We start from the raw sequence: 22638 nt of genomic DNA on the forward strand, positions 1-22638 counted from the left end.
ACTCCTTCTGGGCCCCGAGAACAGACAGGCGCTCCTCTGCTCCTGGATGAGTTTCTGGCTTGGCAGCCACGGGCCCCAGATCAGGGAGAAGTGAGAACTGCTTGAAGCTCTTATCTGAATGCCTGGGGCAGGACCCCAAGACCGTGTCCCCTTCATGGGGCCCAGCTCTGAGAAATCCAAGGGAAGCAGCCAGGAGGCTCTGTCCCCGGGCCTGGCTGCGGCCTGCCTCAGCGCCAGGTCCTGGGGCATTTCGGGGTCGGAGGAGCTGAGGGGGAGCCTCGCTTTTCTGCTCCCTGTGCCATTTACAAGGTCCGAGGCTCAGGGAGGAGGTGGGACTTGCCTAAGGTGGCAAATGCGTCTTTGGCGGGACCAAGATTAGAACCTGGAGACCTTAGCTCTCCAAGCATGTCCCTTCCAGCCCGCCCAGCCCGGGGGCCAGACAGGCCTCAATACCAGCACAGATGGCGGGGAGAACTGGCCCCCCCCAGATGGGATGGGTGTGCTCAGGACCACAGCCTGCTCCTGGCCACGGCCGGACCGAGGTCTGCACCCGCCCCTGCCCGCACCCCAGGCTCTGCTCGCTGGGGCCTCCTCCCCGGAGGTCAGCTGGAGGTCGGCAGTGAGCTCCAGCTCTCCAGACACAATCTCTTGTTCTCTTTCTGTGGTCTTGGAGTCCAAGTCCCTGCACTGTTTGGAAAGCAGGGCCTGAAACAGCGGGTTGCGGTGTGCTACAAACCCAGTCCTGGTTCGACCACGTGCTTCCCCCGAAGATACACAGGGACCGTTTCAAACGCCGCCCGCGTGGACTGGACCGAGAGGCCGGAGGGAGGAGACGGGCCGCCTCCTGTGGGAGACGCACCTCCTATCTGCCCCATTCGATGCTTTTCGATTTTTCTTGCCTCGTGACTGCTGCCCCCACCAGACAGACCCTTACAGACACTTAGAGGGGACAGATGGAGGGGACGATACAGAGCAGGAGCTGTCGGTGGGAGGGCGGGGAGGCAAACACAGAGAGAGTCAGAATCCAAGAGTGCGACGGTCCAGCAAGCATATTCCCTGCCCCAGGGCCTTTGCACATGCCATTCCTGCCGCCTCGAATGTTCTTGCTCTAGAATCCACGCGGCTGCTTGCTCCCAGCTGCACCCCTGGGTCTGCCCAAGTGTCCTTCCCCGAGGGGCCTTCCCTGATCACTCTGAAACATCATCATCATCATCACCACCATCATCACCATCATCATCATCATCGCCTTGCAGGGCTGCATTTTCCTTCACAGCCTTAAGCACAAAATGACACGCTGCTGTGTCTGGAATTCCTCGTGTGTTACCCCCCGACCAGGAAAGCAGGGACCTCCTCTGTGCCCCCCCCACTGAGAACAGTGGGGGACCCTCAACCAGTACGGGCATCAGCAAACGTAGGTTCACAGTCGTGAGAACGCGAATGAGGGTTTATTCTTGTATTATGATTAGGCATTATGTTATTTTCCACACGAACAGCTGAAAGCCTACTTTTGCCCACCTGGGACCTGTGCTCTGGAGGTAGAGTGAAAAACGCTCCCGACCCAGGAGCGGAGGTTCATTCTGGTCTGTGCATGGTCAAAGGTGGGGGGTCCCCTTTGTGGAAAATGGGGATGGTCGCAACAGCCATCTGCGATCAGCCCTGCCCAGGAAGAGCCCGGGACAGTGTCCAGCACAGCGCGGGTCGCCTCTGACCTTGGGACCTCGTGTCCGGAGGTTTCCTCTCCCAGCTGAGCTCTGCTTCTGCCCCAGCTGAGCAGCCCAGCCGTCCGCAGGGCGGGGAGCGTGGGGCTGGGCGTGCAGACTTCCTCTGGCCTTTGCAAAAACAACACACCAAAAATACTGCAGACCACACTGTGCATCTGTGCAGCCGCCCTGAGCCGCGGCAGGAAAGCGTGAATCCCGCGTGGCAGGCTCCTCTGTGTGTAGGCAGGATGTGGGGCGCACGGCACCTGACGGGGCACCCAGCCCCACCGCGGGACCCACGGGTCTGGCTCCCAGGCAGCCTGCAGCCACGGCGAGGCCTCCCTGGAAGGCTGGAGTGGGTCTGTCCGGACCAGGACACCCATGGAGGATGGGGGTGCTCGTGTCCAGTATGACACACTCCCTCCCCCTTCTCTGTTTCCATGGCTCTGCCCTGTCAACCAGAGAACCTGCAGGAGGCCCCGGCCGGCAAGCTCAGTGGGTCGGAGCATCGTCCCCATATGCCAAGGTTGTGGGTTTGATCCCTGGTCAGGGCACATACACAGTAACACAGAACTAAATGCATAAATTAGTGTAACAACACATCGATGTTTCTCTCCCTCCCTCTCTCTTTAAAAAAAAAAAAAATCTGCATGCGCATCCTGGAAGCTCACTGCTGCCCCAGCTGGTTGGGGGTTACAGAGCCACAGCCGCACTCGCTCCACCCATGGGCACACTGCGGCCCGGCGGAGGGACGGGGTGGGCACAGTCCACACGGTGCCAGACCTAGAACCTGCTTTCCGGATTTCTGGGCGACACCAGTTGCTGTTAGGTGGCGGTTTTCGAACGTCCTTGAAACTGGACGGCACACTCAGGCGGAGGGCAGCGGCTGAAACGGAGCTTTCCCAGCTGCAGCGGGGCTGGGGCCCCAAGCTCGGCTGTGGGGCCTCCTCACCACCCCCACGCTGGTTTGAAAACCAAAGCCCTTAGCAGGCCACACCCACCATCCACACCGGGGGCCCTCTTCCTGCCCCTGTCCCACAGGGCATCTCTGGAGACCTCAGAGGCCCGGCCAGGCAGCCCACCTGGGGCCGAGTCACTCAGCGGAGCCGGCTCATTCTCAGAGATTTCTCGGAAACAGCTTCTAAGAAACCTTCCGAAAAGAAGAGTGGGTCGCGAAGACGGGGAACAGCCGTTGGGCACCCCTGGTGGCGGGGGAGAGAGGACACGAGAGGCGGGAGGACCCAAGTGCCGTCAGAGGCACGCGGCGGGGTGCAGAAGAGCGGCTGAGGGGGGAGTTGGCCCCTGGCGGGTGCCTAACTGACAGGTGGGGACCCCTGTTGGACCCACCTGCTCCGCTCCCCTGCCCGCCTTCCTACCACGAAGTCAGGGCCCTGCTTTCTGAATCACCGAGAATGACCCAGCCTCTAAACTGCCTGTAGATGTACCCACGGGGCACATTCTCTTAATGGTTGGGGCGGCACGCATTTCCCGTGTTGTCCAAGTTGGCGACTCAGCGCGGTTGAACACGGTAAGACCTCCGTTACAGAGCGAGGAAGCCCTCCGACAACCAGAGCTTTCCGATGATTGGAGGAACCTCCATTCCCCGAGCGCTGCCCGAACACGTGGGGCTCCACGGGGTTTCCTTCTAAACCTCCTAGAAGTGCGGGCTGCCCACCGTGACCTGGGTGCCGTAGGAGGCCCAGGGAGACACACAGCAGTCACCACGTCACAGGTCCCCCACCTCGGGGTGGAAGGGGGACAATCGTTTCGACACAGTTTAAGGCACACAAAGCAAGGCAGTTAAAAGCACTGGGTCCGGAGCCAGAGAGAGCTGGGTTCGAATCCCAGCTCTGCCACTTACCTGCTGTGTGACCTCGGGGTGTGCCTTAACCTCTCTGAGCCTCCGTTTCTTCATCTGGAAAACAAGGAGAAAAAAACGCTCATTCTTACCGCAGGGCGAGGGCGCGGAGGTCTAACCAGGGCGTGCCTACAGCGTGCTCAGCTCGGGCACACAGAGCAAACACCCAGGGCTCGTGTGGAGTGACAGAGCTCTCGAGCCGCCGGGTGAGGAGGGAACAGCAGCCCCTGCAGGGTGCTGCTGGGGGTTCGGGGACCCCAACGCCAGGCTTTGTTTGCGCTGCCAACTGCTCGTGAAAGCCCTACCCTGCGTGATCTCTCCGACCACTTCCTGCTCGAGACAGAAGATCAGAGGTCAGGACGGTGCGCTCTAATTCTGAGATCTGTCCTGCGTCCGGCACGGGGTTCAGCCGTTAAACCTCACCGTAGTCCCCCAGGTAGCTCTGGCTTCCTGTGCAAACGGAGGAGGAAACCGAGTTCGGAAGATGGGGGAGCCTGGCCGGGCCCCAGGGGCGGTGAGCGCCAGGGGGCGGCTGGAAGCCCGCTGGTCAGAGCCCTTCTGCAGCCACCTGTGCAGGGGGGCCGGGGGCCAAGTCCGGAACCCCGGGGGGTGGGGGCTGGATCTGCCGCTGGAATATTCTAACTGGCAGGAAACAGCAGCTGGGAATTAGAGAGGTGCTTTTAGCCATCGTTGTTTTTTAGCCTTTTCCCAGAATGCTGAGTGGGGGCCCACCTTTAACAACAATGGTGGAAGACAACAATACCCTTGGTATTCCTGTCACCCCGTGGACACACAGAGGGTTCAGCCACACGCTGCCTTGGTCTCGTTACCTGTGAGGTGTGCAAAACGCCTTCCCCCGGGGGTGGGGGTGAAAGGAACTTTCTGAATGCTCAAGACACCTGGGCTTCCTCCCTCCCGCTCACCTGAGCACACTGCCCTCTGCGCGTCAATAATGGATGGTGACCCGAGGCCCGTGGACGCTAATATTACACTGGGGCCGCCCCGGGCAGCCGGAGGGAGCCCGTGCCCAGGATGGGCCAGGCCTGCCTCCAACTCTCTTGTGGAGATAACACGTCAGAAGGGCTTTAAGAAGTCATAGTACAGTTTAGTTCCAAGTAACCCCTTTCCCGAACAAGCAGCAGGTGTCATCTGCTCACTTTCTCCTGCCACCAACATCCGGCACACCTCCCAGCAGGTGAGCCTCATGTTCGCAGTGGTTAGCGGGTGGCCAGCCTGTCACTCAGGGCTGATGGTCCTTAGTGACTCACCCGCTGTAGCTCAGAGGGGCAGGGCTTGGTAACCAAGAGGTGCCAGGCTAGCCTTAGGTAGCAGGTTACCCTGGGCATCACCTCACCTGCAAAGACAGGGTTCAGGTGTTCCTGTCCACAGCCAGGCGGGGGTGGGGTGGGGTCAGGCTACCTGGAAGGGGCCAGTCCCTGTACAGGGGACGCTGTGGGATGGCCTTTCCTGGGCTAGGCCACCACCCCTCAGCCGCTATGGCTGTTTGCTGCTAGCAGCTCCCAGCTGCCCCAGCCAGACAGGAGAGGCCTCGCCTGGGAGGGGACCCCTCCTGCGACCATCTCCCCACCCCGGGCAGCCCCCAGACAGTGACCGGGAGGCCTGGGGCTACACGAGGACCCTTCCCCTCAATGTGGAACCAGCCTTGTGGCAGCTGTCCCAGGGTCCCCGTGGTCCAGCTGAGGACACGTCCTCGCACCGTGCCTGCCCCTGCCCTCCCCAGTCCCCTCCTCCGAGAGACTCCCCAGAGCTCCACACACCCCGGCCTCCGGCTCTGCAGCGAGGAAGGGAGAGCCCAGCCCAAGGCCGCTGGAGCCGAGGCTCTCAGGAAGGGAAGTGCACTCGAGCTCGCTCAGAGGAGCTGGGGGAGCTGTTCGAGAACGGAGAAGCTCCTTAGCCCCCCGGCCCAGACTCTCCGCTTCAGAACAAACAACCAGAAGCCGTTAGTCATCTAGCAAAGACTCGCTGGGTGGGGCCCAGGATGCGCCAGGCCCCGAGGGGGGTGCTGGTGATACTCGGTGGTCACGTCGCCCCGAGCAGTACACAGCCTGCAGGACAGGGGTGACAGCGAAGGCAGCACTAGGGAGGACGCGTCCGAGTGGCAGCCACGCCCAGCCAGGGCTGAGGGGCCAAGTTCAGGCAGAGGGGCGAGTCAGCGTCACACCGCCAGGAGGACAGTGGCTTGCCACCCAGCAGATTGGCAAGCGTGACAGGCCCCTCAGGATGTCCCTTTCTAGTCACTTCCTCCGGGCTAGGTCTGTCCTTGGGGAACCTGCCACACGCCTGTCCCCCCTGGAGCTCCCAGGCCGAGACCCCCTTTCCCATTGGCTGTTGCAGTGTCAGAGGTTAAACCAATCAGTGGCCTTCTGGACAGCAGCCCACTTCCCCGAGCGTTTCTCTGCGCGTCCACGGGAAGGTGCCACGTGTCAGGCGTGAGCCAGTGAAGACCCCACGGGCCTTCGCTGTGTCACACACCAAACGGCACGCAGGCTGCGGGAGGCGTGGGGAGGCCCCTGCCCGCCAGACGTAACGACAGGTGAGTGGGTGTAACGACCACTCTCCGGTGCCTTCTTCCCAAGTTCTCGCGCTGCGGGACTCGTGTGAATAACCGGCGACCTCCTTCGAAGTGATCCACAGCAGTGGCCGTGGCCGTGACCACCGCAGATCGAGGGCAAAGAAAGGAAAACGTCGTCGGTTCCTGTCTTTAAAACTCCGGCATCATCATCCAGCCCCCCCCGGATTCAGTCCCTTTGATATATACCTGCACATTTTGGCAGTGATATTCGTCTTGAGGGTTTTAAAAGCTCAGCATTTGGAAAATGCTCAGCAAGCCAAAGCGGACTAAGGGCGAGAACGAGAGGTTCTCTGGGCTTGGGGCTTTCCTTGTAGGTGCATGGGGAAGGAGACAAGCGTGAAATGCACGGTCCTCGTGAAAGGATCGAGGTGTGACGCACACAGAAGGGTGACTGTCCTCGCTGAACACCCACTACGTGCCCGGCCCGTTACAAACAAAAGCTAACATTTCCTAAGTACTTTCAGAGGCCCTGTTTCAAGCACTTCACGGGGATTAAGCCAGTCCAAACAACCTTGTACGAGACACCCTTCGTGCCAGCCCCGGTGCAGGTGAGCCCAGAGAGGTGAAGTCACCTGTCCAAGGTTGCACCGCAGGCAGAAGGCAGGGTCAGTGCCCGAATCCAGGTTGCCCGGCAACCTTCAGGGCTGGAAGTGTTAGCTCAGCAAACGCACCAGCAGATCTCCCCGGGCAGCCGTCGCTTCCTGCCCGCTGGTATGCGAGCCGTTTTCTGCAGATGGGCAGCGAGTCAGAACCCGGCCCACGCCAAGCTCTCGGTCACGCTTTCAGTGGAGCCGTTCCAGGGTCGTTTCTGGCAGCCCAGTGGCCGGAGCGCCCCAGAGCGGGGGGCCCGGGAGCCGCAGCCTGGCTGCACTCGGCCATCACGAGCCGTGTGACTCTGAGCAAGCCCCTTCCCCCTCCGGGCCTCCGTTCCTCCTTGGGAAAAGGTGGTGGTGAGGAGCCCTTCAGGCCGGCGGGCGACACGCCCAGACTCAGCCGCGAAGGACCACGCTTCATGTCCCCTGGGGTCACTACGTCCCTGGTGATTTTTGGCAAGTCTCCAAATCCCAAGCCTCAGTTTCCCAATCTGTCCAATGTTGCGCTAAATTGGAGGATATGGAAACCGTGGCCTCAGGAAACTGTTGCCTCATGGGATGTTTTGTCTCTGGCATACTGCAGTTGACAAAACTTTAAAGCAGCTATAGCTTTTATATACCAGAAAACTTCACCAAAAATCTGGACTCTAGCTTCCCTGCATAAAGGAAGGAATGGTCCAGGGACGTCAGGCTCACATTCCCCCGGGATTGAGCAGCAGTCACCTCCTTTCCTCAGAACCTAGTGAGATTTCCAGTTTGCCACAGGCCCCACTACTCCCTATTGCCTTACCCAGACCTCTTTTTTATCCATTGATATTCCTCCTGCGGCCCCTGCGGGCATAGGAAACTGTGACCCCTGCACTGGACGTTCTAAAGGTCTCCTCTGCTCCTGTTCCCCGTGACTTTCAAGGTGTTATCCACACGCCCCTAGAAGCTGGCCTGCCATCCCGGGGTAGACAGTGAAGAGCCGCCAGCTTGAGGCTGGGTCCTCCGGAGCTGCTCTGCACTGCCCAGCAGAAGGAAGAGGCCTCGCCTCCGCCAGGACTCTGACCGCCCGGACAGCGGAAAGATGATAGCCGCCAGAATGCACCCAGCAGCCACCAGGCCACGCAGAGCTCTCGGCCACCAAAGCCTGCTATAATTACCTGCAGTGTGTAATAAAGTCCCACGGAGAAACCTTAGAAAGGACCCGGCGAGGGGAGCTTTTTCCTGGGTAATTTCCTGATCATAGAATTTCAGGGCTGGAAGGCATCTAGGCCGACCCATCATTTGACACTTCACTCTCCTCCGGCGAGGCTAACACCATGCGTTCAAGGTCTGTAGGCCCAGCGCTGCCGGGAGCTGACAACAGAAGGAAGTGCGGCATGCGGCCCCACCCTGGGGTCCTCCCACACGGTGGAGGCCGGTCTGGCAAGCAGATAATGACAAAGCAGGACTGCAAGGGCCCAAACTCCCGACGGCCACCACCGCTCAGCCGTACCAACTGCCGACACTGCATAAACCATCTCGCTGAATCCTCAGGCTTCCTCCCTGACTGGCAGGTGAGACTCGGAGGCCCAGAGGGGTGAAGGCCCCCAGTGGAAGTGGCACAGCCTGCAGGTGCTGGAGCAGGCTGGTGTTCACCAGCGAGGTGAGATTTCACAGCCAGGTCTGCAGCCGCCACCTTGGCCTGCTATTCTAGACGGGCGGCCAGGGGCGCAGAGGAAGGCAAGCAAAAGAGAGTGAACCAGGAGGCGGAGGCGGGGCCAGGCGGAGGCTGGCGGGGACACAGAGGGCTGGGGCCTCATGGGCAATTGGGGAAATGCAAATGAAAACCGGATGAGATGTTGCTCGACACCCACGAGCCTGGCATAAACGCAGCGAGTGTCGGGTGTTTTTGCAGACAGGGAAGCTCACGCCCTGTTCATGGGACAGGGGACTCGTCAGCTGCTCTCGGGAAGCACCTGGCAGTAACGGGACAAGTTACACAGAGGCACACTCCATGCCTGCAGAGGGCAGGACCAATAAGATGGCGTTGGTCCGGTCAAGAGAGCACAAAGCATATAAAACAAAGTGGAGTCACTCGTGTCAACCAAGACGGCTGCCAGCCAGCCATGACACTTTGACTCAAGCGGAAAACTACCTAAGTGAGGGCAGACGCATCTGGCAAGGAGACACGCCTAAGACACCTGCACACGTGACCAGAACAGCCAGGCCCGCAGAGCAGGACCACCCACAGATAGGCTCCTGGGGAGATTCCCCACTTGGCGTCGGGGGGCCGAGACACTGATGGAGAGGCCCAGAAGGGTGGAGCCCACCACTGTCAAGGGCATGGCTGAGGCAGCTCCAGACCACCGCTGAGACAGCCGAGCCCCACAGCCCAGAGGGCTGCTCCACGCCAGGCTGATCTCCCCGGGCATCGACCTCGGGAGGCTCTGCCTGCTGGACTGAGGACTTCGCCTGCCCTGAGGCCCGCCTGGCTCCAGAGACCCTTCCTTGCAAGACGCCGATGGTTTCCTTGCCCTCCGTGCTGTCTCCCAGACCCGCAGACGCGAGACTCTGGGACTCGGGTTCATCACCCCCCATTGGTTGCTCTGTGTGTGTGTGTGTGTGTGTGTGTGTGTGTGTGTGCGCGTGTGTTATATTCCTCTTAGATCGTCAGAGTGTGAGCAGGACACTAATGTGTGCTGATGTTCTACTCTGAGTGGACCTGCGTTCAAGCACAGCTGAGTGAACAGCATGGTCACTGCGTGTGGCTCTGGTCCCTTCCCTGGCGCCGGGCTGCTCAGCGGGCAGCTTCCCGAGCAGCCGCCCGGCTGACTTGTCGGAAAGACTGTATCGTGAACAGACGCCCGTGACCATGGCCCAGCAGTTCCTCTCGCAGGCGGTCACCGCGGCCCTCCAAAGGGCCCAGGAGGGTGTCAGACACACCCCAGGATGCTCTTTTATATGTTAAAGATAGAGAAACATCCTGGGTCGCAAAGAGTTTCTTACAAAACACACGGGGAAACGTTCCTGTTACAGTGACAGGTGGCGGGGGCCAGGAAACACGCGGGACCCCAGGACAGCCCCCCTCGTCCGCAGGGTGGCCTGGGAAGTGGCCGGCATGACGTGCCAGGCGCACACCCAGAACGGAGCCAGCCGGTGTGGTCTGGTGCTGGCGCGTCTACCAGTCACGCGTTGGGGCCTCTGAGCAGGCCTTTACGTTTCACTGCCCCCTCTCCAGCCCCCAGCTCAGGACGTATGTGCTGGACGCCCGCCGTGGGCAGGGTCCTGCACCAGGAGGCAGGGCTGCGGCTGGGAGGGAAGCGGGGGGAGGCAGCTTCACCCCCAGGCTGCAGCGACGACGAGCACGGACGTTCGTGCACCACGGGTGGGGACGCCCACAGACGAAGCGCGGGGACGGTGGTGGGAGAGGGCCGCGCGTGGCTGGGCCCACTGCACGAGGAGCCGCCGGAGGTGGCCGAGGAGCCCTCTGCTAGATCACGGGGACTCCTCGAGCTCCTGCAACGGCGCCAAGAGAAGATGCGGAGAACAAAATAGCAACAGACTCCCAGACACTGAGGACAGACCGGCAGCTGCCAGAGGGGAGGGTGACTGTGGGGCTGGGTGGAAAGGGTGAAGGGGTTAACCCAAAAACAAGAACAAATAAAACCCTGGCAGACGGGAAGGGTGGCGGTTACCAGAGGGACGGGGGGCGGGGGGGGGGAGGCAGTCGAGGGGGGTACACGGTGATGGGAGGAGGCCGGATGGGGGTGGGGACCACACCGTGCGACATGCCAATCATGCATTACAGAGGGGGGCACGCGAAGCCTGCATAATTGTAGTCGCCAACGTCACCCCAATAAATTTAAAAAAATGTTTTAGCCCTGGCTGGCGTAGCTCAGTGGATTGAGCGTGGGCTGCGAACCAAAGTGTCGCAGGTTCTATTCCCAGTCAGGGCACATGCCTGGGTTGCAGGCCACGGCCCCCAGCAACCGCACATTGATCTCTCTCTCTCTCCCCCCACCCTTCCCTCTCTAAAAAAATAAATAAAATCTTTAAAAAAACGTTTAAGAAAAAAAAAGACGTGGAGCTCGACCCTCCTCGCCCCCTTCTTCGGAGTCTGACCCCCTCTGGGTGGAAACAGGAGCCAGAGCTGAGGAGGCTTTGCTCCAGCCAGGCCCGCCCCCACCCAGCCCCGCCCCACCCCCCAGCCCGCCACCCCCCTCCCGAGCCATCACAAAAGGCCAGTCCTGCACCCGAAGCCCCCACAAGGGCTCTGCCTCACCCCGCCGCCCCCCCAGGACTCCCTTCCAGAGCGGCCCAGCCAGCACGCAGACCAGTGGACAGAGTGTGCCGTCCAAGGGGTTTATCACGTTTTCTAGCAAAACACCAGAGGGCTCCCCCCCACACGCCCCTCCGTCGGGAAATTATTAAGTGCACCGGCATGTGTTTTGTGTGTTCAAACACCAGTTCCGTGTCAGAAAAGCCTACGCCGTGACTAAGGCTCAGGAAGAACAGTGACACGGGGAGACGCCTGCTGCACTGCGGCTCGGGAGACCACGGCGGCGGCGACACCGCGTCAGAAGCACGGTTCTGGCAAAATAGGAACCAAAGTGCAGCGGCAGGAAACACGCCAGCAGGCTACGATAAGTACTTCCTGGGAGGGGTGTGTGTGTGCGTGTGGGGGGGGCTCCACCGCCCCACCCCTCCGCCCTCCTCCCCCCTCCCGCCCTGGCGCTCTGCACTTTTCTGTCCCGTGGTCACGGGTGCTTTTATGATCAGAAAATAAAACTACCATGACAAAAAAACTGGAAACTGGCAGCGCCTCTCAAACCTCCTCCAGCCCTCTCCCAGGGGCTGTTTAAAGAGACAGCCTCTCGGGCCCGGGGCTCCCGTTTCTGGAGGCTCTGGCCCAGAGCAGAGAGGGAGCAGTGGACAGCTACCCAGAACACCCGCGAGGGGGCCAAGGAAGGGGACGTGTGAGGACGCAGACCCGGCTGAGTTTTTTTTTTTTTTAAAAAAAGAGAAAAATGGCTTCCCAGGGACAAGGGCTTGGGGACACAGTCCCCAGATTCGGGGGCTCCCTGGGGCTCCGCCCAGCCCTGCCTTTGCCTCCCCAGCCCCCAACGGAAAAGCCTATAGGACCACGGCGCTCTCGGCCAGGAGCCCAGCTAGGTCCTTGCTTGACTTCCAAAGCACTGTCGCCGGCTCGTTGTGGCTGGAGCTCCTCGCACTGTCCCTGCGGGGGACAGGCCACAGTGTCATATGCATTACAGGTCGCAGCTGAGAGAGGTTAACCAACCTGCCTGGGGCTTGGAGCAGTTAACCAACGTGTGTGAGGGCCGGCGCAGGAAATGGGACTCAGGCCTTCGGATCTGCCCCAGCCCCAACCCCGGGAGGGGTTCGCCCCACACCACAGCTGGGCCACCAGCCCGGCGCCGGCATGCAGGAGGCCCGGGTTCAAATCCCAGCAGAGTCACTGGGCGACTGTGGGTCTCGGTAGTTAACTCCAGCAGCCCGGGTTGCACCAGCAAACCGGTGACAAACCGAACACTGACCCAAGGGGTACAACAGGGAGCTCTGGCACCTTGCTAGCACATAGCGAATACTCTTACTGTCAGTGGCGGTCCCCTCTGTCCTCCCTGATGTGACCCCAAGGCACCATCTCCCTCCCCCCGTCCTCACAGGGCAAGGACAGGGTCTCCTTGTGCCTGTCCCCAGCCCAACGGTGTGGAGAAGGTGCTGGGAGGAGAGAGTCAGAGGGAAGGGACCAGGATGGAATCTCAAGAGGACCGTCAGCTACGAGTGGACATTTGGCAGTGTGTTTCCAAACTCTGCTTTCCGGCCAGCAGCGCCCCGTCGGGTCTAATTCCAGACAGATGGGTCTGCGCCCTGCCCCTGCCCCCCCCCTCCCCGCCTGCTTCAGGGGCCCCAGAAAGCAGCAGGGCCTCCTGGGTGCACCGGCCAGGCTAGAGGGAGGCTGCGAGGGGCTCCGACACCACAGAGCCCGGACTGTGAGGTCTGTGTTTGGCATTCGCCAAGAAAATAGGCGGACCCAGCCCCGCCCCGCCGCATGCCTCGGTCACAGTCCGTGGTCACGTGGAAACAGCCACACAGATGCCACTGCACCCGCCAGCAACAGTAAGCCCGGTGGTTGCACACACGGACTCAGAGCTAAGCTGCCCGAGTCTGAACCCTGGTCTGCCTAAAATCTTTGCTGGGCACCCCTGGGCAAGTCTCTTAACCTCTCTGAGCCCTTTTCCTCTCCTCTGTAAAGTGGGGATGGGGACAGGGATGGGACGGTGGCGCTAAAACTAGCACCGCCCTCGAAGGGGCACTGGGAGGTGGGTCAGGAGTTGATGTAAAATAAAGCATCAGAAGAGCCCTGTCCCGGGTGGAGAGCAGCATGGCCAGCCAGCTGCCCTGGCCTGGGCCGACTCCCAGGGCCTCCTCACAGGCCTGCCACGGGCTCAGCCCTCTCCCCACGCAAGCAGTCATGAGCACTCAGAAGATCTGTTTGCAATGAGGACCGAGTGCGTTAGTATCCTCCCAATTTGGCAGATGAGAATCTGAAACACAGAGAGGTCAGCTGGCCCAAAGCCGCCCAGCCTGGCAGTGGCCGCGCACCTCCAGCTGACCATGAGTCAGAACGTTGGCCCGGGCTCTGGGCAGCCTGCATCTCGGCAAATGCGGGAGCTGAGGACCCGATCCATCCCCCACTTTGCAGACTCGACGACTCTCCCGGCCCTGGAGTCTGCTGGGCACTACAACCCCCACCCCTCCTTCGCCGGCCCCTGTCCCACAACTCACTCCCCAGCCAGCACCCGAGATCGGGGCTCCTGCAGATGGTTCTGGACCCAGGGGCAGGGAGATGAAAAGAGCCGACGAAGACTTTTAAAGCTCCCCACCCACCCAGAGGCACCAAATCCAAGTGGAGGCCTCATTAAAGGGCTCGACTAATTGTACCGTTTGTTTCAACCAGCTAATGTCTTCCTTTCCCTCCAGACGTCTGTCTCCATACAAAAACGCACCCACGCAGGGGCCAGGGGCTAATTGCTGTGGGCTCCTGAGATACAATTATGTATCAGAGAGAAACAGAGAGAGTGCTGGGACTTCAGGGCAGCAGGGAAACCGCTGTCTAACCCTGCAATTACGGGGCAAGAATAAAAAAAAAAAGCGAGTTGCCCCGGCCCCCGGGGCGGAAACACCCCGGCCCGGCTTCCTGGACTCGCAGTGCCGCACAGGATGAGGTCAGAGCGGCCGCTCCCAAGAGGGACCGCTGGGCTGGACGGGGTTCGCTGCGGACAGGGGAGGGTGGGGTCCACTCGGGTTTCCTGGAGCAGAGCGGGGAGGGCGCCGGGTGGGGGGCAGGGAGTGCCTGAGGAAGCGGGGGACCGGAAGCCACAGTTTGCTGAGGGTCACGTGAAGGGGCCCACAGTTCGTCACTGTGCGGAGTCCTCACAACACACCGGGCAAAGCCATTCGGCCAAGTCAGGCCTCGCAGCCCGGCTGCCAGCGGAGACACCAGAGGATGGGGAGGTGGGACTCGCCCAAGCCCGCCTGGGGCCTGGCCCTGGTGCCCAGATCTGGCCGGCTGCAGGGCCCGGGCAGTCCCCCACACGCTGTCGCCGCCTCCTGGAGAAGGGGCTGCTGCTGAACACGGGGTGAGGTCAAAGGCCGGGTTTCCTCCGGGTGGGGGGCAGGGCCTCGCCTCTGTCCTCCTAGGGGCTCCACGTCAAAGCAGGGGTGTGGGCTTCCGGGCGAAGCGCTGGGTCAGGAACAGAACCACCCAGCTCCAAACCCTGCCCCTACTCCGGAATGCTGCGTGATCCTGGGCAAGTTACTGCCCTTCTCTGTGCAATGCCCTCAGCTGGGGAAGGGGCGCGGGGGCGGGGGGGGCGGCTTGATCCACCCGGGTCCCCTCCAGCTCCGAGTCCTGTCTGTTGCACGCCAGCTGGGCACGAGGTCACGAACGGGCCTGGTGTCGAACTGCTGGGTTCACAGGCCGACTGCCCAGAAATGACAGCCCCGGAGGAGGGGACTGGGGTGACTGCCCAGGGACCCCGGATAGCCCACCCAGCCCGCCCCCAGCACTGGGTGCTGGGAGGGGAAGGGCAGGGCCTTGCCCGGATCACGGGCTCAGGGGCTCACTAAGTCACCGCGTGTCCTGGCGGCCTCCCCGGCGGCGTCAGGCACGGTGCTAGTCACTGAGTTTTACTGCCACGTGATCACACCCTTTCACTGAGGAGTTTATGGCCAGTGGCTGCGTTTGTGCACAGTGGCAGGACTGACCCGTCACCCCAGAGAGAGACGACCTGGCCCACAGACTGGGGAAGGCCGACAGGAGGCCTTCACAGTGACAGCCGGCCGCCCTGCCCCAGGCTGCGAGGGCCCTGCGGGCAGAACCCCTCTGGCACATGGGACCCTCCTGGTCCGCTGTGGCGGGATGGGAACACGCCACGGAGAAAGGCGCCAGCGCTGAAGGGCACAGGGCCCAGGGACAGCCGCCCCAGGAGGTGGCCCCAGGGTCGGGTGTGTAAGGGCCAGCAGACGACTTGCTGGATAAAGAAACAGGGGGAGGGCACTCCCGGCCTAGGGACAGCCTGTGCAGTCCAGGCAGCAAAGGCTTCTGGGGTAAATGTCGTGGGGGCGGGGCTCCTCACCCTGACGGGGCCCAGCAGCCAGGGCGCTGCTGCTGCTGCTGCTGCTGCGGTGGAGAAAGGGACACACGTGCGCTCCCGGCTGCCGTGGCCCAGGGGACCCTGCCCTTGCCCTTGCCCCTGCCCTGTGGCATTCGGCATGTACCAAGGGAATCTGGCAGGCGAATGCCAGGCCCTGTGCTGAGTGCTAGGGACGGGCAGCGAGCACGGAGCGGTCCGATGAGGGCGGAAGGTCAGTCCCCGTGCAGACAGGACGAAAAGTGTCCTGCAGAAGAGCCCGTGTGGTGCTCCTGCAAGGGGAAGGAGGCCCCCCTGGGGAGGTGGGGGGATGGGGGGAGTGGAAGACCCAGACAGGTCTCAGCCTGGCAGGTGGGCCAAGTTCCCCCTGGAGTTGGGACTCTGAGGCCAGAGGTCACGGGGGGACATCAGGAGCTCCCAGAGGAGGCAGTCCAGGCCCAGGGGCGGGAGCAAGGGGGCTTACCCCGAGGGGCGAGGCTGAGGAACAGGAGCTCACGGCGGCAGCCGTACGGGTCCTGGAGGCTGCAGCGTCTCCCAAGGGCCAAGGAGACCCCGCCAGAGGCCCTGCCCTCCCTGCCCACCCGTCTGCCAGCCCCTCACTCTCTCCCTGGGCCCCTGAAGGGTCTGCTGCTCTGACCCCCAGGCTTGCTGCTCCCACGGGGGGGCTTGGCCATGGCTGTCACCACAGGCACCCACGAGGGTCATGCCCTCGAGTCCTCCAGGTCTCCGCAGGCCTGTCTTCTCAGGGGGGCTGGCCCCAGTTTCCCTCGTGGCACCCACAAATCCTGCCCCACCTCCCCAGCCCGTCTCTCGGCATCTCTCCGCGCTGCTTCTCCTCTTCCTATGCACGAGTCCTTGGATGGGCCCCTCACCTCTGAAGTTTATCAGAAGCCCCCACCACCACACAGCAGGGTTCACGAGGGGCCACCCTTTGTGCGTTAGGGAAGCCCCCCAGCTCTCTGAACCCTGGCCGGCACTGGGAGGCACCCCAATCTACGTCGGAATCAATGACTCAGCCCAGCGGGGAGTGGCACAGTGCATGGGGACCTCCTGTCCTCCAGGTGACTGTCCCAGGGAGGACCTGCTGCGCAGGAAGCAGGCGACAAAGGAGCCAGCAGTTTGGAAAGAGACCTCCCCGCCTCCCAGGCACCTCGCACCCTCCAGTGCTTTGGTGAGATCATGGGAGCCAACTTTGATCTTTTGTTTTTGAATGCGTGTGTATTTTCAAGGCCAAGGGAAAGCCAATGCCTTTGTGCAGCTCCCACGGAGAGCTTCCCGAGAAAAAGCATTTCAGGAAAGGCCCCCGCAGGGCGAGGTGGGCCCGTCCCAGGGCACAGGCCTGCATTCTGGAGCGGCCTGGGGTGGCGGCACCCCTGCCAACCGCACCCATGGCTCCTCCTCTGATTTCTGCCCGAGGCCAATGTTCTCAGTCGGGGGTTAAAGGAGGGCCGTCACCTCACCAGCAGACAGAGAAGGAGAAAAGGAGGTTCGCAGCCAGGAGGTGGCCCTGAGCCCTTGATGGGGCCCCAGGGAAGCAAGAGGCACAGAGGGTGGCGACCCCCCAGGCCTCCTCAGCGCTCTCTCTAGGCGCAGGTGTTTGATCGGGTCACGCCCCAGGAGGCGATCGGCCAGCGCAAACGTGGCAGGCCCTGCCGGCTGCCTGAAGAGGGGGGTGGGGGCTCCTGGAATCCCATGATCCTCGTCTGTGCTGGAGGAATAGATGTTTCCCCAGAGAATCGGTTCTTACGGTGTCAGGAGGGAAAGGATTTCCAGAGACCCGCACGGGAGGGTGGGGTCTGGTGGCGAACTTAGCTGACGATGTAAAGTTAAGGGGGCTCCCTCCCGACTTTCCCACGTCCCAGCTCCATCCACTCTGCCGTGGAGAAAGTCCACTCTGGTGGCCAACACGGGGGCCGCTGCCCAGAGTGTGTGCTCCCTGTGGAGGTGCGGCCCAGTCCAGCATGCAGCTCCCTCCTGGAGCGTGCATGTGGGGTCCCCGCGGCCGGGGGCCATGTGGCTACTGGGGTCACAGGGCTGTGGAGAGGGGGTGCAGATGAGAGAGAGGGAGAGAGAGAGAGCTTCTCTGTTCCCTTCGGATCACATTAGCTTGGAAAAGACCAGAAGCTTTTTCAAAATGACCAATCAACTATCCGAGTTTTTGTGGGCTTTGGATGAGTGTACCCCGCCCCCAGTTGGACTGACAGCCCTCTAGGGTCCGAGGTCCAGCCCCTCCTCCCGCACCCCCACCAATCGGGTACTGGAGAGGAAAAGGAAGAGTGTTCATCCCCCTGGCTGAGCGATGCGGTGGTCCCCGGCGGTGTGACGCTGTAGCTTCTTGGCTAGGCAAGCAGACTTAGGCCCCCCCGTTTATTAACTCGATGTCTAACTCCCTTCGCTCCTCGTTCTGTTATTACCAATTAGCTAAATGCCGACAGTAACAGACTTGAGGGGAGCCTCCGGCTCTGGTCCCGCCTGGGCCTGGTTGCTAGAGGCCCTTCCTGCACCTCAAGACATGCCATCCCCAAATCCACCTCTCCCGCCCCCCCGGGGCCTGCCCTCTTCCTCTCGTGCCGCGGGATGACCCCCCAGCGCAGAGGGAATTTTTACTGCCTGCGAGCCAGTGTCTGCACGCGGACCGTTGAGCAACACGGTGACCTGTGTCCTCCCAGCACAGCCCCTGACACTGTACCCAGGACTGTGTCTGCCCAGTGGACGTCCAATAAGGCGGCTTTGGCTCTCCCGTGTCCCCCCCCCCCGCCCCCCAGACCAGAAAGGGCGGCTGGCTGTTCGCAGGGCCTGCTCGCTCAGCCTAGCCTGAAGCACGCAGACCTACAGACAGCAGGTGCCCAGCAGCTCCCAGGCTGAGCTGCGAGCCGTGCCGAGGTGGCCTTGGACAGGGAAACCCCCCATTTTCGGTTCCCCAAAAGCTGGAGATAGAGCTCACAGGAAGCATGGGAGGCTGGCTGATGATGCCTGAGGGGGCCGAAAAAGGCAGACATGATCCCCAAGGGCCCCAGGCCTGTGTCCACCCAGCAGAGTGGTCAGCTAACTGCCCAACGTGTTCATCAACCCAGCCGCCGGGGCTGGCTCAGTGCAGCCAAGACGAGTGGACAAACAGTGTCCACCTTCTTATACTTCTCCCCCTGCCCCGCTTGGTCCTGGAGGTGCAAAGGTGCACCTGGCACAGGTGGGTTTTCACTAAGCCCCTGAAGAACGCATCACCCGCGCCTGTTCACCAGGGGGCTCCCAGTCTGACAGGGGGCACAGACCCCACACAGGCCCCCCAGGGCAAGCAGTGTGGCCGAGACACACGCACCGGGTGTGGGGGGGAGGCAGCCAGAGGGTGTGGGCGAGGAATTTCCGGAAGAGGTGACGCTGGAGTCCAGTCTGGAAGGACGGTTCAAGCCGGAAGGCAAGAAGCAGGGTATCCCTTGATTTAAAGTGAATGTTTCTGTATTCACAGGGAGCACGGGGCAGAGCCGTACCATGGTCACGGCCATGCCTCTACGTCTGCACGTCTGCGCGTCTGTGGCGCGAGCCCCTGACAGGGAGCTCTTCGGGGTGTGATGCAAGGGCCTGGAGTAGGCTTTGGGCGGCCACGGCGCCCACTGCAAAGACTCCCATCTGGAGTGAACACAGCGACGGCTACACAACGGGCCGGGCCGCCGGGCCGCCCCACCCAGGAAGTCCCCCCGCAGAAAGCCTTGTTTCGGTGACCATGAGAATGACTCCGCTTTTCCGCTCCCATGCCCTCCTCCCCCCGCTCCTGTTTTAAATTCACCAAAAGCAAAACCACATGGACCCCACTCTCTCTCTCTCTCTCTCTCTCTCTATTTGTGACCTCACTTGGGTAATAAATCTCAGGTTTTGTTTTTCTTCCAGCGTTCCCTGATGGTTATTTCTGAAGTGCAGCTTACAGTCCTACTAAGAACCACAGGGGCTGGCCTGGACACAGCACCGACTCTGGCCGGGGAACGCCAATGGGGTCGCCCCGTGGTCCCGGCCCAGCGCGGGGCCCGGGCAGCCCCAGCAGCGAGCTGCGTGGACAGCACCAGCCACGAGCGACTAAGCATTTCTGCGTCTATGAACGGACTGAACCCGCACAACGCCCCCTGCAGTGGGTGCATCGCCATCTATCGTGTCCGTCTGGCAGGGGAAGGGGCTGGAGCGGCTCGTCCAGGACGGCACAGAGTGTGACCTGAACTCAGACCGACTGTCCTCAGAGTCCTCGCTCTTGACGTTACTCTGAGAAGGACCCTGGGGATTTGCAGAAGGTGGGCTGGGGCCGGGAGAGCGGCAGCAGTGGGGCCCGGGTCATGGTGAGCCTTGCCCGTCCGGCTGTGGAATTTGGACTCTGTCCCAGAGCCATGAGTGACGTGACCCCGGAAGGTGGACAGACGCAACTGGGTGGGTCAGAAAGAGAGAGAGAGAGAGAGAGGGAAAATGGGGTCCCTATAGAACAAGAAGTTTAGTGGTAAAAGCCTGAATGTTTATCAGCCAGGTGTGAGCAAAAATTAGTGTTTTGAGGCTGACTCAACCTGGGGGCTTGGCTTCCAGGAGCACAAGGGAAATTTCCACGCACCTGGGGGCGCCCCTGTATCTGTGACACTAGTCTTGTCGAGGCCCCTGGGCCTGGTCGCGGCAGGTGCCCCCGAGTGTCCGTCCTTCGTGGAAGCAGCGTCTCTGCCGTAGGCAGACCTGCTCGCCGACCTAGCGGCAGCAGGGGGCAGTGTGGGGCGGGGTCCCCGCTGCTGTCCTCGCCCACGTCCCACCCGTGTCCCACCGCAGAGCGGCTCGGCCACAAATGGCACCACTGGGGTCACGTCGGCACTTTCGTCAGCGTTCACCGCGGACCTGGCACAGAGGCCCTGCTCCTCGAGTAGTCGTGTCATTCAAGCCTGACGAGCTCCGCAGGTGGCCGCGAGGCCCGTCTCCTTCCTTACAGATGGGGGAGCACCTGCCTCGGCCCCGAGAGCTGGAGAGAGGCAGCCAGGCACGTGCACCGGCCCGGCCACGCCAGGGCCCATCCTCTTGAACCCCCTACGGCCACTGTGGGATCCATCCCTCCTGGTGGGCGGGACGGGCCCCACGGTGTCAATGGGGCAAGGACACACGGGCAAGCAGGGAGCCACCTGGAAGCCTGTTCTGGAGGATCCGGGGCCCCCCGCTTCTCCCCCCGCAGCCCAGCTGCAAAGCTGGGCTGGGTCTCGGAACATCCTAGAGGGCCGAGCCTTCCGGCGCCGGACCCCTGCAGAAGGTGGTAACGATGCAGGTGCCCCTGTGGAGCCTACGGCTGACGGCTGTGAAGGGCCTGCACCCAAGGTCTGTGGGTCTCCTCGTCCGCTTTGCAAAGGGAGCCACAGGGACAGGGAGGGGCGGGATCTGAGGGCGCCGGGGCCACGCGGGGCTGAGGGAGGACACCTTAGAGCAATGCAGAGGGGGGAGGTGGGACTGTGAGCTGCAGGAGGACAGGGCCGGGTGCGGTTCACGGCCGTCGCCCCGGGGTCAGGCACGTCACCAGCACGCAGTGAAACCCTGCCGCACGGGTGCAGGCCCCGACGAGCCCGCCCTGACTCTCCGGGAGAGGGCTCGGAGGTGAGACCTGAGTTCGAGTACTGCTGACACCCCGGAACAGTGAACACTCGGTCTTATTTTTCATCGATTCCACCTTTGCACCTAATAACCAAAGCATTTCGGCATGCTGGTAAGAATGCTTGGTTACTCCAGGTGTTTCCAGTATGTTGCTACTAAAAAAAAAAAAAAAAAAGGCAGACAACACACTGTGGGAGCACAGCTGCTCTACTGACTATTAGCTGTGCACTGCGGGTCAGTTACTTAACCACTCTGTGCCTCAGCTCCGTCATCGTCAGCGAAACAGGGAGAGAGACAGCACAGCATGTCCCCAGGGTGGCTGCGGGGGTTCAACCCGCCTGCGGTTGGGGGCCGTTGGTGTCCGACGCAGTCAGCCCTCACAAGTGCTGGCAGGCACTCTGCCAGCACCCACCCTCGCGACACTCAGGTGCGTCCGTCCAAAGGAGCCCCGGAATTGGGGGTGTAAGGTCAGCCACCAATCCTATTAGACTAGGGCTAGGCGAATTAATAAACAAACAAACACACAAACAAATGCTAAGAAGAAAAAGGCCTTTAGTCCTAATTCATCCGCCAAGAACCAGGGCTCAGAGGACGCAGAAGGTAGGTCCACCCACGAAGGACTGACAGGAAGTGCCACTGCCAGGCTCTCCGCCCTCGGTCCGGTCCAGCGAGCCGGCCCTGGTGCGCGGCCAGCCCCCGGGGCTCGGGGTGCCCGGGGAGAGAAGGCATTCCCACCCACCCCGCAGCTCGCAAACCTGTTCAGGCCCATGGCAAGGAAGCTTTAGCTCCGGGGCCCCTCGGCGGCACCCCACTTATCGCGTGTATCTTACTTTACATCCGTAACTTCGATTATTTTTTCCTAAAGAGAACTCCCATCGCATCAGCTGCAGGCCCCAGCAAACCCAGACGTGCCTCTCTGTGCGAACCGTGGGCTTGCTCACTAGTCTGTGTCTGCCACTAGAGTTTTAACAGCTGGAGGACACGGCTCCTGTCTTACCCTGTTTTATCTCCAGCGTGTGGCCTGGTGTCAGGAACTTAGGGGTGTGTGTGGGAGGAAGGAAGGCAGGCAGGTCAGCCTGAAACGAAAGGTGCATTTCACTCATTCTGCATGGATTTCCCCCTTAAAATCCTGCAGTGTAAGTTAACCCTCTTCCTCTGACAGCCCTCCTGATATCTGGCTCCCTCCCAGGGCCCCTCCCCTCTCTTCCAGGGAAACAGCCCCAGTTCCAGCGACCGGAGTGACCAGAGCGCTGTCTCAAACGCTATCAGTGGCGGAAATTCCACCAGCTCTCCCTGGGGCGGGGTTGCACTCCCAACCGCCAGGATGTCCTCTTATCTCATCGGAATGCCTCGGCCTCCCACCCCCCCACCCCGGCTGCTTCTGGGCCAGCTGATAACGTGCATTTGGGGGAGGAAATGCCTGAGCTTTAAGGGAAAGGGCCCAGGCCTGTGGCTCTTCCAGCTTGGGAGGAAGCATGGGAGACCCAACCAGCCTGGCCCCCCTGCCTGTCCTGTGAGCGGCAAACCCCACTCCCCGCCCTGTTCCCCTGCACCCCTCACTGGTTCTCTCTTCTCGGCATGGTGACCGGGCTCCACGAACAGTCCCTGGGCCACCACACCGAAGCCGTGCTCCCCCAGCCCCCGCCTGCCCCCCCCCCGA

At 61.7% G+C, this 22638-nt stretch overlaps 2 protein-coding genes across 10 annotated transcripts in view; one reads left to right on the forward strand and one right to left on the reverse strand.

Moving 5' to 3' along the window:
• Window positions 1-22638, reverse strand: part of ST3GAL1 (ST3 beta-galactoside alpha-2,3-sialyltransferase 1) — a 61499-nt gene that overhangs the window by 20179 nt on the left and 18682 nt on the right. For 2 of the 5 annotated variants that reach the window (XM_045861186.1, XM_045861185.1), the window contains one exon: window positions 3562-3615. The exons of 1 other annotated variant lie outside the window; for it this stretch is intronic. The gene's annotated coding sequence lies outside the window, so the exon portion shown is untranslated. Of the gene's footprint in view, window positions 1-3561; window positions 3616-3863; window positions 3962-7889; window positions 8468-22638 lie in introns of those variants that run through there. 2 more of the 5 variants (XM_045861190.1, XM_045861189.1) reach the window with 2 other exon arrangements.
• Window positions 14102-20754, forward strand: LOC123833111. Of its 5 annotated transcripts, none has more exons than XR_006788171.1 (4): window positions 14102-14372; window positions 18850-19098; window positions 19269-19660; window positions 20175-20746. XR_006788171.1 is itself a non-coding variant. In XM_045861191.1 (4 exons), exons 1-4 carry the CDS (start codon window positions 15534-15536, stop codon window positions 19581-19583), a joined length of 741 nt encoding a protein of 246 aa, XP_045717147.1. In that variant the 5' UTR covers window positions 15301-15533; the 3' UTR covers window positions 19584-20754. The 5 variants fall into 5 exon arrangements, 1 of the variants encoding a protein (XP_045717147.1); XM_045861191.1 differs by lacking the exon at window positions 14102-14372 and adding exons at window positions 15301-15600; window positions 16448-16557 and having other exon boundaries at window positions 19269-20754; XR_006788170.1 differs by lacking the exons at window positions 19269-19660; window positions 20175-20746 and adding an exon at window positions 16448-16557 and having other exon boundaries at window positions 18850-19262.

Source organism: Phyllostomus hastatus, unplaced genomic scaffold (genome assembly GCF_019186645.2).
Source record: "Phyllostomus hastatus isolate PE091 unplaced genomic scaffold, TTU_PhHast_1.1 phas_scaffold_21, whole genome shotgun sequence".
NCBI lineage: Eukaryota > Metazoa > Chordata > Mammalia > Chiroptera > Phyllostomidae > Phyllostomus > Phyllostomus hastatus.